Below are 13,202 nucleotides of genomic sequence, written 5' to 3' on the forward strand. Positions count from 1 at the left end.
GAGGAATTTCCAAATCAGTTTAAGATCAATATTTTATTTCATATTTGATTTTATGAAGTACAAATATCAGAAGTTGTCAAAAATATAAAAAAGAACTTTGAATTGTTGATGAAATAGGATCTTGGGTCTCTAGGAAACAGTGCATAGTTGTTATATATTTAACCAAAGTGGCAATATATAAGAATTTCAAATGTGAGAGGTAACTTGATTGAGAGAATCAAAAACCCTTAGCCCTGAGGCTGGAGTTGTGGCTCAGCGGTAGAGTGCTCACCTAGCACATGCAGGGTGCTGGGTTTGATCCGCAGCACCACATAGATTAAAAAATTAAATACAGATATTGTATCCAACTACAACTAAAAAAAAATTTTTAAAAAAACTTAGCCCTTTTAATATTGAGAAAATTTGGTTCCCTTAAATGTTCCAGTAAAGACAACACAAGAAGTTTATTTGACCAAGACAAAGAATCTCTTTTCTTGGTTATCACTAAAAAGGTAAAGGAAACTCTTTTCAATTTTTTACTGACAACAGACCAATAATCCAAGAGACAAAAGCAATGGTCAGTGGTGCTGCCTATAATCCCAGCGGCTTGGGAGACTGAGACAGGAACATCTAGAGTTCAAAGCCAGCCTCAGCAATGGCAAGGTACTAAGCAGCACAGTGAGACCCTATCTCTAAATAAAATACAAAATAGGACTGGGGATGTGGCTCTGTGGTCAAGTGTCACTGAGTTCAATTCCCAGTACGCACCTCCCCAACCAAAANCACCCCCCCAAAAAGAAAGGAAAAGAAGAGAGGGAATCACATTCATTTTACATCCATGTACTGGCAAGATTATAGCTTATTTTAAAAGAACTATTAAAATAAGTTCACTCAGATTTCAGCCAGCGGGACCATATAATATATGATCACTTTTCCCTACACCTGTTGTAAATTTCTGTATCCATTTGGGTTTTTCCTATTCCTGGTCTCTTCTCACCTAACCTTTAAAAAAATCAAAATTCTATTTTCTGACATAATTATTTGTTTTCCTTTAACAAAGCATGTCCTTCATTCTGTGTATATTTTTCATTCAAAACTGTTTCCCATTGCTCTTTATTTTTCTAGTACTTTTACTTACATACATTGATTATAATTTTACCGTTAGTAATCTGTGGTGTCCACAATGCCTGCGATCCTGAATTCTCGGGAGACTGAGGCAGGAGGATTGAAAGTTCCAGGCCAGCCTGTCCAAACACCACAACAAAACAACCCATTAGCAACCTTTATTTTACAAAGCAAATGAGAAAGGAGACAACTGTGAAACATTTTCATATTCCAGCATTCTGTGCATATGAGGAAATTTTATGAATCTACTTCACATATAATTTTATGAATATATCTTCACATCCCCTTGAAGCTACATGCTTGTTCATAGTTTAAAAAAACAAAGTTTAATGTGGCCAAAGAACATGCTTATTATATAGGGCCAAATATATTTAGTCTTTTTGCAAGGATAATAAGCCAAAAATATATTTAAAAAATTGTAAATACTTCAGTATTTTACTTAAAAATAAACAAGATACTTAATGATTATCTTTGGCTTTACTTTCACGTTGAAAGTTAACAAAATAATTTTCAGAAATATTTTTAGGGAATGATTGTTGAAATAAAGGTTCTCAGCAGAATGACTTAATTTGATTAAAATCAAGTTCATTGGTTTTATAATCATGAAGTCTTGTAAATATAGCTTTAGCTTATTTAACTAGTAAATTTAAGTTGCTGATAATTCAGAAGATGGATGTTTCTTTTAATTAAACCAACAGTATTAAACTAGTCAACCAAAGATTTGGGACCTGGGTTTGATCCTCAGTACTGCACCAAAATTAAAAAAAAAAAAATAGTCACATCACCCAGAAGTAGGAAAATATCACATACACATAATATTCATAGGTATTTATGTGCCTTACGTGCACACAGATGCAAATAGAGTTCTGCAGCTTTTATTCTAAAATTTTAGCCATAAGTCGGGCATTAACACAGTTGCTTCTTGTCTTGCCTCACTTATATTTTTATCTAAATTGTGCTTCTGGCAGATGAAATAAATTGTTACTTGCTCAATATGAGGGCCAAAGCTTTTACCAATTTTTGTGGACGATACTTTTGTGATTTTCTCTTATCCTGACATGTAATTTCATCGAGGCTGTGGACTGCATTTTATTTTCCATTAGAGTTTTTTCCAGCTTCAGTTGGTTGCTGTTTGGGTTCCTGAGTCCCTTAAGAACCCCTAAAGTGGAACAAGGGAGACTGTGATGACCAGTAGAGTGTTGAAGGGCTGGATGAGGAGAGAGAAGACTAGGGGATACAGCTTGGAAGGTTTTAGTTATCTTATCTAAGTACCAAAGTTCTAAATTTCTAAAGTTCTAAGTATGCTGGAGCTGGTGTATAACGAAGGGGCATACAGTAAGCAGGTATTTAAAGGAAGGGGGGTTGCTTAGTCAACTGAGAGTTCCCCTGAGAATAACATGATCAAGCAAGCAGAGTATAGAGTCCTGGAAATCAAAGCCTAGACTAGGAACTCCCAGTCCAAGAAATCCTTGACACATTAAGAAGCCTGGGATTCTAACCCAGCTACACAGAGTGTACCCATTCAAAGGTCTTAAACCATTGGTCTTTCTGTGGCTTACCCATCCCTGCAAGAGGTGACCCCAGAGGTGCTCAAGATACAGCCCCATATCTGTAGATAGCCCAGAGGGAAGACAGCAGGCACTCCTATTGCCAGAGGCAGAACACACAAAGGCAATTGGGAAAAAGACAATGTGGGACTTTCTAAGTTGAGATTCTTTATCTTTACTTGGATGAACCCTGTGACAGTGGCCATGTTTAGTAGGATGCCAGCTAAAAATGGGGTGTTCAGGCCATCCACATTTCTGCCCTGCAACTATGACTTCTTTCTCTAGTCAATGGCTATCTCACTGGCTCATACAATAGTCTCTAAGTGTTTAAAACTGTGTTCACCTTTAGAAATACACACCTGCATGTTATTTCATGTTGGTCTTTCTCACAAACTTAAAGCCAGTTATCATTCTCCACTGCTTGTATTCTTCCCATGTGCCTGTTTACCCTTCATGACACTGAAATATCTTCTTTAAAAAACAAACAAAAACCCAAACAAGAACACCCAGTTTTTCATGTGACAGCTATTCCCCATTGTATTTATCATCCTCTGTCACACTGAGCTTGTCAGCTTTCTACTGCTTCCCTTGATGTGCATGCTTCCCTTCCAGTAATGTAGCAGGATGTCAAGGTTGACTTTGAAGGGGCTGCAGGACCCTATCTGGAGGTAGATTGTTGATGGAAGCATCTCCTTCCTTAGGGTCAATGACCCACCTCATGGCTGGCTGGAGGATAGTCCAGTGTAGGCTTTTATAGATTCTCTATGTCTAAGTACCTCAGAAATAAGATTTTTGTTTTTGTTGTTTCTTTTGATTTTAGGAAGAAAGTTGTGGGTTGTTGACTTTATGGTGGCATAAGACAGCTACTAGGAGGTTTTGTTCTCTGAAAAGTGAAACGGCCAAGTCCTAACCTAAGGTCTTCAACATTAGGGGAGACTTAGTAAGAAGGATGAAAAGGGAAAAGGCCACAGAAAATTAACTTTGAAAGGAAAATGTTCAAAGTGTTTTTGGAAGTTTTTTTTAAAGGATCTGTATGGCTAGAAGCATCTATTCTTATTGGGAGGTGAATTTGGAAGAGGAAGGATAGAAGGCATATGAGGCCAGTTTTCAGTTTTTGGTGATCTGAGGACAGCTGTTTTCTTAGCCGGTTGGGGGCAGAAGCCTTCTGCCTGAGAAGATGAGTGATTTGGGGGACTTGTTATGGGGACTTCTGATTCCTGGAATTGTAGACAGAAAGTAGATCTAATAGTCCCTCAGCTGACAGGAAGTGCATCTGACAGTTCCTTAGGAAGTGTATCTAGCAGTCCCTCAATCAACAGGAAGTGGACCTAGCAGGTCCTCAGCCTACAGGAAGTACATCTGATTGTTCCTTAGGAAGTAGATCTGGAAGTTCCTCAATCAACAGGAAGTGGACCTAGCAATCCATCGACCTACAGAAAGTGCATCTAACAATTCCTCAGGAAGTGTTCTAGCAATCCTTCAGTCAATAGAAAGTAGACCTAGCAGTCCCTCATCCTACAAGAAGGGCATTTGACAGTTTCTCAGGAAGTGGATCTAGCAGTCTCTCAGCTCACAGGAAGTGCACCTGACAGTTCCTCAGGAAGTAGATCTGTCAGTCCCCTACTTGACAGGAAGTGGATCTAGCAGTCCCTCAGGAGTATGTACTACTCTTTGTGTGATTGCAGGGTACCTTATCTGCTGGGACCAGACATGCACAATTTACATAAAAGTGTTAAAAATCTGTTGGTGTACAAATACACTGACAAATAGAGGAGTTTCACTGCCATCATTTTTCTTTTTTTCTAAGGATCATCATGTAGGTTGATGTCCACATGGCTAGGATGGTATGCTTAGATTAATTTTATGAAAATTTGAGCAAATTTCATATTAATGACCCATGTACTGAAATAGTTGAATTTCTTGAGTATCCCTTATCCAAAATACTTGGACTTATGGATTTTTTTAGATTTTGGAATATTTTCATATTTATAATGAGATTTCTTGGGAATCAGATGCAAGCCTGAACATGGGATTCATTTATGTCTTATAATAAATCTTATACATATAGTCTGAAAGTAATTTTTGTACAATAAATTTTTTAGCATGCATATGTTGTGAAATATGATCACATGAGGTGTACAATTCTTTACCTGTGGTGTCATGTCTGCTGTCAGAAATATTCAGATTTTCAAATCAGGGTGTTTAACCTGTATATATTTATGTTTAATTAGAAGAGGAGCAGTATTCACTTTTGCTTAGATTTTCTTGATAAGAAAACAGCCTTTTGACTTCCAATGCAGTCCTTTTAATTTAGTCAAATTGCAGAATTTTTTCCAGATCTTTATGAGCTTCAGGGATGTCTAAAATGATTGTGGGTCTTTGTCCAGTAAAGTTTTTTATAGAGTAAAAGTTTGTGTCAGAGGTGAGGTAGGAAGGTAGAGTAGTGTGATTCTGCTGCAGAAGTTAAAATCTCAACTGAATAGTCCTTAAGGTTATGTGTTCACATTTTTATTAATTTTAAGTTAATAACTTTAAAATAGATTAAATTTAATGATGCCAAGTAGTATCAGTTCTATGTGAGGCATTAATATCAGGTGCTGTTACAAGGAGTGCCCTTGCTATTGTGATAGGAGAATGATGAACATCAAAATGAGAGAATTCATAGACGCCTCAATGAAGAAATAGCACTGAGGAGTCATCTTGGAAGAAGTTAAAATTACAACAGAGGAGGTACCCCCAGTGAGCAGAAGATCAATAGGGAAGGCAGAGGTGATAAGAAGACCTAGAGAGGCCTGGCTTAGTGGCCTATACGTGGGCTTTGAACTGGCCAACCTTTTGCATTCTCCTTCTAACACTCTTTATCCACATTCCCACCAGTCCTCTCACCCATGAAATGGAGAAAACACCTCCCACCCCCAGAACATTTGTAAGTATTTAGTGGAAAGATATGTGGCATGTATGTATTCAACAAATGTTATTTTCCTACATTTTCTAAAATCAATGTGTTTTCTAGTTTCTTAGAAATGATGAGAATTGAATCAGTGAAATAGTTTATAGAGTTTAGCATTATATATTAACATTAAGAAAAAAAGAGACCCGGGCTAGGGATGTGGCTCAAGTGGTAACACCTGGCATGCGCGGGGTGCTGGGTTCGATACTCAGCACCATATAAAATAAAGTAAAAATGTTGTGTCTGCCGAAAACTGAAAAATAAATATTAAAAATTTCTCTCTCTCTCTTCTCTCTCTGAAAAAAAAAAAAAAGATAGAGACCATAGTTTTGTCAGAAGCTATGCAGAACATTTTGAATGCTAAATATCAGGAATACATTAAATTATTAGTGGCCTCCAAATTAGTAATGGGATTTTACTGTACGTCATTGACATTAAAATGAATTTTTTTTACTTGTTCTTTGGTTGCAACCCACTTCCATTCCTAATTATGTTCTTCTCAGGCTCACCTAAGTGTGAGTTTATAATCATTGGATACCAATAATAGGGCACAGTTCCTTGAAAGTATTAGGATATGGCCTGAAGACCATTAGCAATGAAGACTAAGGTATTTATACTAGTTTTTTTTTTTTTGTGTGTGTGTTTTGTTGTTGTTGTTGTTTTGCTTTTGAGCATAAAAGAGTAGGATTTATTCAAGTGAGAAGAAAAGATACAGAGCTTCTTCAAGGTGAAAGGGAACCCAACAAGGGTTGCCTTTATACTAGTTTTTATTGAGTTGTATCCCTACTTCCTCCAGAAAATCATGACGTCTTGTTGTACTCCTTTTCTTTCCCTCTACCTGACTTGCTACTCTTTTACTCTACTAATTGTTGTGATAAGAGAATGTTTTCCTAAAAGGAGTTGCACAACATCTATCATTCTAGCTCCCGGACACTTGTTTTCAGTGTGATGCAGAAATTGGCCTGTGCTTCCCAGGTCAAATAAAATTGCCCTGTATTTAAACAGCTGTTCCATAGGCACAATGTACATCATGAAACAATGTTGTTTAGCATTTGAAATCATTGTTACTTCTTGAATTAGAAATAAGAATCAGCAGAAATTGCTACACTATGGCAGTCACAGAATCATTCACAAAGTGTGTCTATAGGGATATTATTTGTGATAGCTGGAAAATATTACATGAGTAATGTTGCATTCCAATTAGTTGTGTTAAAATATATATTATGCACAGCTCTGTATTTGGGTTTAAAAGTTTCCTTGACAACATCATTTAACTTCTTACTGTTCTTTTCATGTTGCTAGTATAAATATCTAATATGTTTTTGTTCAAAACATCAATTAGGCTTCAGCATAATCTTTATTAATACAGATCTGTTATTACAAGATGACTACTGAGCTATGATAATTTGCACAGCAGGAACAATAAAATATCTTCTTTTTTTGGTTCTATCCCAGATTGCTTGGCTTTTTTAGTCTTTTACAAAGCATACACCCAGAAGGTTCCATCTTATCTTGCACAATTACAGTGAAATCTTTAAAGCTCTTGTAAGCAAAAGCATTATTTTCTCCCAAGGTGAAGAAAATGGAAAGGCCCCAAATTACAGATAGATTGAAAAAGATCATAGTAGTTGCAGAACTCCACTTTTAATATATCTATTTCTTTCTTTTCATGTAGCCAGAACTCCCCATTTTCTGCGGATTCAGAATGTAGAAGTGAATGCTGGCCAGTTTGCCACCTTCCAGTGCAGTGCCATTGGCAGGACCGTGGCTGGTGACAAGCTCTGGTTGCAGGTATAGTAACCACAATTTTTCCTGCCCTGGAGGGAGGAATCAGTGAAAAAGCCTGTGTCTGGACACTTGTTTCAGGACTTTCGTCTTTATCAATAAGTGGCCAGGTTTTTAGGTGTTCTGCATAAACTAGGTATTTTTTCTTTTCACACATCCTTTATGAATTTCTGTTTGCCCCCTTTGCTTTTGCTTAGTTGTCTCATTTAGAAGATCATATTGTCAAATTGTTTCAGAACACTGTGAAGATGTTCAAAATACAGCACTTTCTCTGATTCATCCTCCTGAGCAAAATCTAGAGAATCTTACACAAACTTATACACAAGCATGTGCGTACACCAGCACCCATACTCACAAGCACGTGCATACAAAAAGAGTTTTTAGGCTTTTGTAATTTTAATTTTCTAGCAATTTCCCCAAACATAGAAATTAATGACATATATTTTGCTTTCAAACATGTAAAATACATATAACTTATATGTGTGTATGTGTGTATGCACACACACACAAACACACACATATATATTAACATAATTTGTGTGACTTTGTTTACAATTTCTCAAGTTCCATCTCTCATATTTTGCCTTGCAAGTAGTTTTTACGTGTCTATGCCAGGTCTTAGGAATTCTGGCAGAATGAATAGATTAAAATGACTGGTTCCTTTCTATCAGAATGTTACCCCCTTCTTAAGTTCTAGGTTTTATGAGGGGTTTCCTCTACCCAGTGCCTTCCAATTACATGTTTTTTAAAAATTTGTTTTTCCCTTTTAAGCATTAATCTGTGGTGTGCTCATTTCTCATCTTGACTGAACCCCTCCCCCCCTTTTCTTTCCTTGGTTTGTTTTTTGTGGGACTTTTACTTTTATTTGTCTGTTTTCATGGTGCTGGAGCCTTGTTCATGGTCAGCACAGTCCCTTACACTGAGCCACACCTCCAATCCATTTATTTATTTTTATTTAAATTTTGAGTTGGCTACTAAGATGAACTTTCACGTTTTTTTTGTAGATGTAGATGTAAAGAATTCCTTTATTTTATTTATTTTTACAGGGTGCTAAGCATGGAACCCAGTGCCTCAAACATGCTAGGCAGGCGCTCTGCCTCAGAGCCACAGAGCTAGCTTTATAACCTTCAGATTTAAACACTTCTCTCTACATCCATTTCTTGCCATGTCAGCTTCCAGATCTTGTGCTGACGTTTCTCTGTAAGGATCATCTCTCTACCTCCTATCCTACTTCTCCTTTCTGCTGGGACGTAATGATTGTGATGTAATACATTTGTGTGACACTATTATTTTAAAATACCTTATCCCTTTTAATCATTGTAATTTACATAAATGATTGTTTTGTTTCTCCTTTCCTTGAGGAAATGGGAGAATGGGCCTCCCAAGGTTAGCCTGCAAAGGGTTGCCAGGTTGAATACATTGGGGGAGAGGGCCTCTGCCCAGAGTGCCTCCCCCTTCTTCCTGATGTCACTGTTTATTCACATCCTGTCCCTGTTAGGGACTTGCCTACCAGGAAAGAGGACTGTATGCAGACAGCTGAAATTGTATGTTTCAAATTCCTCTTTAGTTTTTTCCCTCTTTCTAAAAGTTTTATAATCACTGCTTTAAAAGCTTTCTGCAGTGTGTGATTCAACTTTTCTTCTTATCCTACTTCTCAGGTATTTTAAATTCTTGATGTTGGGATTGAGAATAATTTTCTCTGTTAGTGCCGTTTTGTACTAAGTGCTCTCCAGATTGACAATCTGGACCAGTGATGAGATAGACATCTTTTATTGATGTTTTACACAAAGCCTTAACCACCTTTGAAAAGTGAAGCTCTTCATTTAATCTCTGATTTATTGCTAGAACTCTTAATGTTTCTTGAAAAAACAGTAAGTTTTAAAAAAAATACACATATATAGATAGATAGATAGATATCGATGTTAATGTTTTCTGAGAGATCACAGCGTGAAGTATAATTCTTGGTCTTCATGGAGTCATCTTAGCTTTTGCCAAAATTTTACTGACAAGTTGAGAGACAACAGTTTGCTCTTTTTATTTTAATAAATGTCCTGGGCTTGGGAAGCTCCTGTTTAACCTTGAGCATTTATTTATGGCTGCGAGTTTTTAATTATTTGCTGTTATAGAGGCAGTGGTTCTTCATTTCTAAATGCTGACTTAATTGGTCTGAATTGTTGTTCAGCATTCAAACCCAAGATTGAAAATTCACTAGTCGGAAGGAAAATGTCACATGTGTTTCAAATCGGAAAGAAAAAGATGTAAAGTACAACTGGTGCCTGTATGCCTCTACAGTTTCCTGGTATCACTGGAGACTGGTTTCAGGACCCATGGTTAGGTCAACCCTCAGGTGCTCAAGTCCCATGTATACAGTGGTGTAGTGTTTGCATAAAACTAAATACATCCATCTCTAGATGACATATAATACCTAATACAATGCAAACATATTATATTCAAATAAGTGTTACACTGTATTGCTTTGGCAATAATGACAAAAGAAAAACAGTGTGTATATGTTCAGTCCAGGCATTTTTGTTTCCCAAATATTTTTGATCTGTGATTGGTTGAATCTTTGGGTGCATAACATGCAGAAATGGAGGACTGCCTGTATTTGGGAGTCTCAAAGACAATTTCTTGTTGAGGTTCCCAAGTACTAGATCTGTGTCTCTTTGTTCTGTTAGATTTGGACTATAGCTGTGATGAATTATTTTCCTCTTGACCTGCTAGCATCTTTCTTTTTCTACTGCCCAGTCATGTCCTTCTTGTTATCAGTGACTGTGTAGTCCCTGTAGCTTTCCACGCACATAACAGGGGGGATGATAGGGATTGAATTTATATGACTTTGGATTTTTAAATGAAACTTAGTTTGTCCTGGATTTAGAATACTATTTGGTCTGTGAATCTTTGTGATGTTACGATAATTTTACTGTTAAATAATTTATGTCTCCTGGTATTTTGTGGGGAGATGTTTACTTTATTAATAGCTTGTGAAAGAAGACCAGTGCCCTTCACTTATAAGGTGGTTTCTGTTAATCTGTATTTGTACCAAATGATTTCTGGTAGGGATGAAGATTTAAAGTAGAGGAAGGTTTCCCAGTGCCACTCCTGCCCTTTAGCCTGGTACTTCTAGCCCTTTGACTCAGACCATTCCTTAGGGGTGGTGGAAAAAAGAAATCTACAATCATGGTCCAGGTGTCTCTAATCTAGAGGTACAAGATCTAATCTAATCTAACATCCAAAATGCTCCTGAACCTCAAACTTTTTGAGTGCTGACCTTACACCTGGAGTGGAAAGTTTCATACAATGAAACTGAGTTTGATGCACACAAGTATTTGTTTAGTTAATTAATTAGTGGTGCTGGGACTCAGACCCAAGGGCATTGAGCATGTTAGCCAAGGAATCTACACTGAAATACACTTCAGCCCAATCTGTGTGTGTGTATGTGTGTGTGTGTGTGTGTGTGTGTGTGTGTGTATTTTGTATGTGGTGCTATGGATTGAACCCAGGACCTCATACATGGTAGGCACGTGCTCTACCACTGTACTGTATACAAAATCATTTAAAATATTATATAAAATTACTTTAGGCTATATGAATGAGGTGTATATGAAATATAAATGTATTTCATTTTTAGACTTAATTTCCATTTCCAATAACTCATTATGTATATGCAAATATTCCAAAATCCAAACTAATCTGAAATTTGAGACACTTCTTGTTGGAAGCATTTTTGTGATGGATATTCAACCTATAATACTCTTATGCCATAACAGCTTTAAAAATGCTTGTCTGTATGTAGACTCACTTGAGACCTTAAAATAATTATGAAATCCAGGAAGAAAACTGAATGAGAAGAAATATTTTTATATTTTTTTGTGATTTGAGTCTCCATAAGTAAGGCAAGATTTAGAAATTCATAATACTTCCTTTATTTGAGGGGCATCAATATTTTTGATTTTAGTAATTTGCAATAATTTTCATTACATACATCACCATCCTTTAAGCCCCAGTGTAGACATTTTGCATCAAGTGTCATGGATTCTCCCCATGGTGTTTTATCTATTTTATAGATGAGGAGTTTGAGATTCACAATTGTCCAGGGTCACAGAGGTAAATGATACTGTACATCCAACTCCTTGTCTATTTTTGCTTACCTCTGATTAATTCCTCTATACTTCACTGTTTTGTCCTGTCCTGAAGATAGATGAATGGGCAATGTGCATTTAACACTTTGCTAGAAGAAGTTAGCTATGACCAGCTTACATGATTGACATCAAGGAGCCAACCTGACCATAGAAGAAATGTTCATATGTATTACATGTACTGATTGATCCATCCTGTTTTTGGTTTGGATATTAGTTGTCCCTATCAAACTCCTGTTAATGTAAGAATATTCAGAGATGAAATGATTAGATTTATGAAAACTGTACTTTAATCCATGCATCCTAGTTTGAATGGACTGACTGGGTTGTAACTATAGGATATGCCTTGGAAGGGTGCATCTTCCCTGTGCCCCCTGACCCCACTTTCTTGTTGCCAGCAGGGGAGCAACTCTTCCCACATGATGTGCCATCTCACCTTGGGCCCAGAGCAATGGAGTACACAGACCCTGAACTGAGATTCTGGTTCTATGAGCCAAAATAAAGTTTTCCTCCTCTAAGTTGTTCTTTTTAGGTGTTTTGGTCACAGAGGCACAAAAACTAACTAAAACCCTCCTATGAAAAATGATCAAGGATTTGATTGTTTGAAATATAATATCCAGAGTCTTTACAAAATCATAAGACAAATAAATTTGGTGATGGCACCAATGGAGAAATGTTCATGACTAACAGATGTGTCCCATCTGCTTATATTTTATCCATCTCATTTGTGGGCCACACAGGTTAGTGTCAATGTGGGAGTGGTTTGTATAGAATACAGAACAAGAAAATAAACTTAGTGTGTGTGCATCTAGAATTATACCTGAAAAGTACTCAAAAACACTTTTCAGACAATTTATGGTGAAAATACAGCATTTGTAGGACTGCTTTCATGTAGTACAAAACTTATAGGCAATGAAGTTCCTATAGATCCCAACTATATGTTGTCAGATATGGCAATCTGTATGGTTAAATATGGGCTCTCACCATGTGATATACCAGTTAAATGAATGTTTTAAACTCAAATAAATTTCCCAAATGTGACCACATTTCTTGTTGTTATTAATCTTCTGATCACTGTAGCCTACATTTTGGAATACCTTATAGTACATATGTGTATTTTTACACACACACACACAAAGAGAGGGTAAAAGGAATTTTAGATTTTCTTCTTTCTGTTCTTTTTGTATGCTTTAGTACTTTTAAAAATAGCTTTGTTTGCTCATGGGCAACATCTTAGTTGCTTATTCTTTTTTTTTTTTTAATTTTTTATTGTGGGTTGTTCAAAACATTACAAATTTCTTGACATATCATATTCCACACTTTGATTCAAGTGGGTTATGAACTCCCACCTTCACCCCATACACAGATTGCAGAATCACATCAGTTACACATCCATTGATTTACGTATTGCCATACTAGTGTCTGTTGTGCTCAGCTGCCTTTCCCATCCTCCCCCCTCCCCCCTCCCACCTCTCCCCTCCCCTCCCCTCCTCTCTCTCTACCCCCTCCACTGTATAACCCTGAGGTTCTCCTTCCATCTTCCGTGCAACTCCCCTTCTCCCTCTTTTTCCCTCCCACCTCTCTTCCCTATTTAGTGGTAGTCTTCTTCTCATGCTCTTCCTCCCTATCCCATTTTGAGTCACCCCCCTTATATCAGAGAAGACATTCGGCATTTGT

General features: G+C 37.0%; 1 protein-coding gene across 17 annotated transcripts in view; it reads left to right on the forward strand.

Annotated features, from left to right (window-relative positions):
* Positions 1 to 13,202, forward strand: part of Ptprm (protein tyrosine phosphatase receptor type M) — an 825,349-nt gene that overhangs the window by 325,976 nt on the left and 486,171 nt on the right. For all 17 annotated transcript variants that reach the window (XM_048806549.1, XM_048806555.1, XM_048806560.1 and 14 more), the window contains exon 5: positions 7,277 to 7,392. In XM_048806549.1, the coding sequence (XP_048662506.1) occupies positions 7,277 to 7,392 (116 nt within the window). The remainder of the gene's footprint in view (positions 1 to 7,276; positions 7,393 to 13,202) is intronic.

The sequence above is a fragment of the Marmota marmota genome, unplaced genomic scaffold (genome assembly GCF_001458135.2).
Source record: "Marmota marmota marmota unplaced genomic scaffold, marMar, whole genome shotgun sequence".
NCBI lineage: Eukaryota > Metazoa > Chordata > Mammalia > Rodentia > Sciuridae > Marmota > Marmota marmota.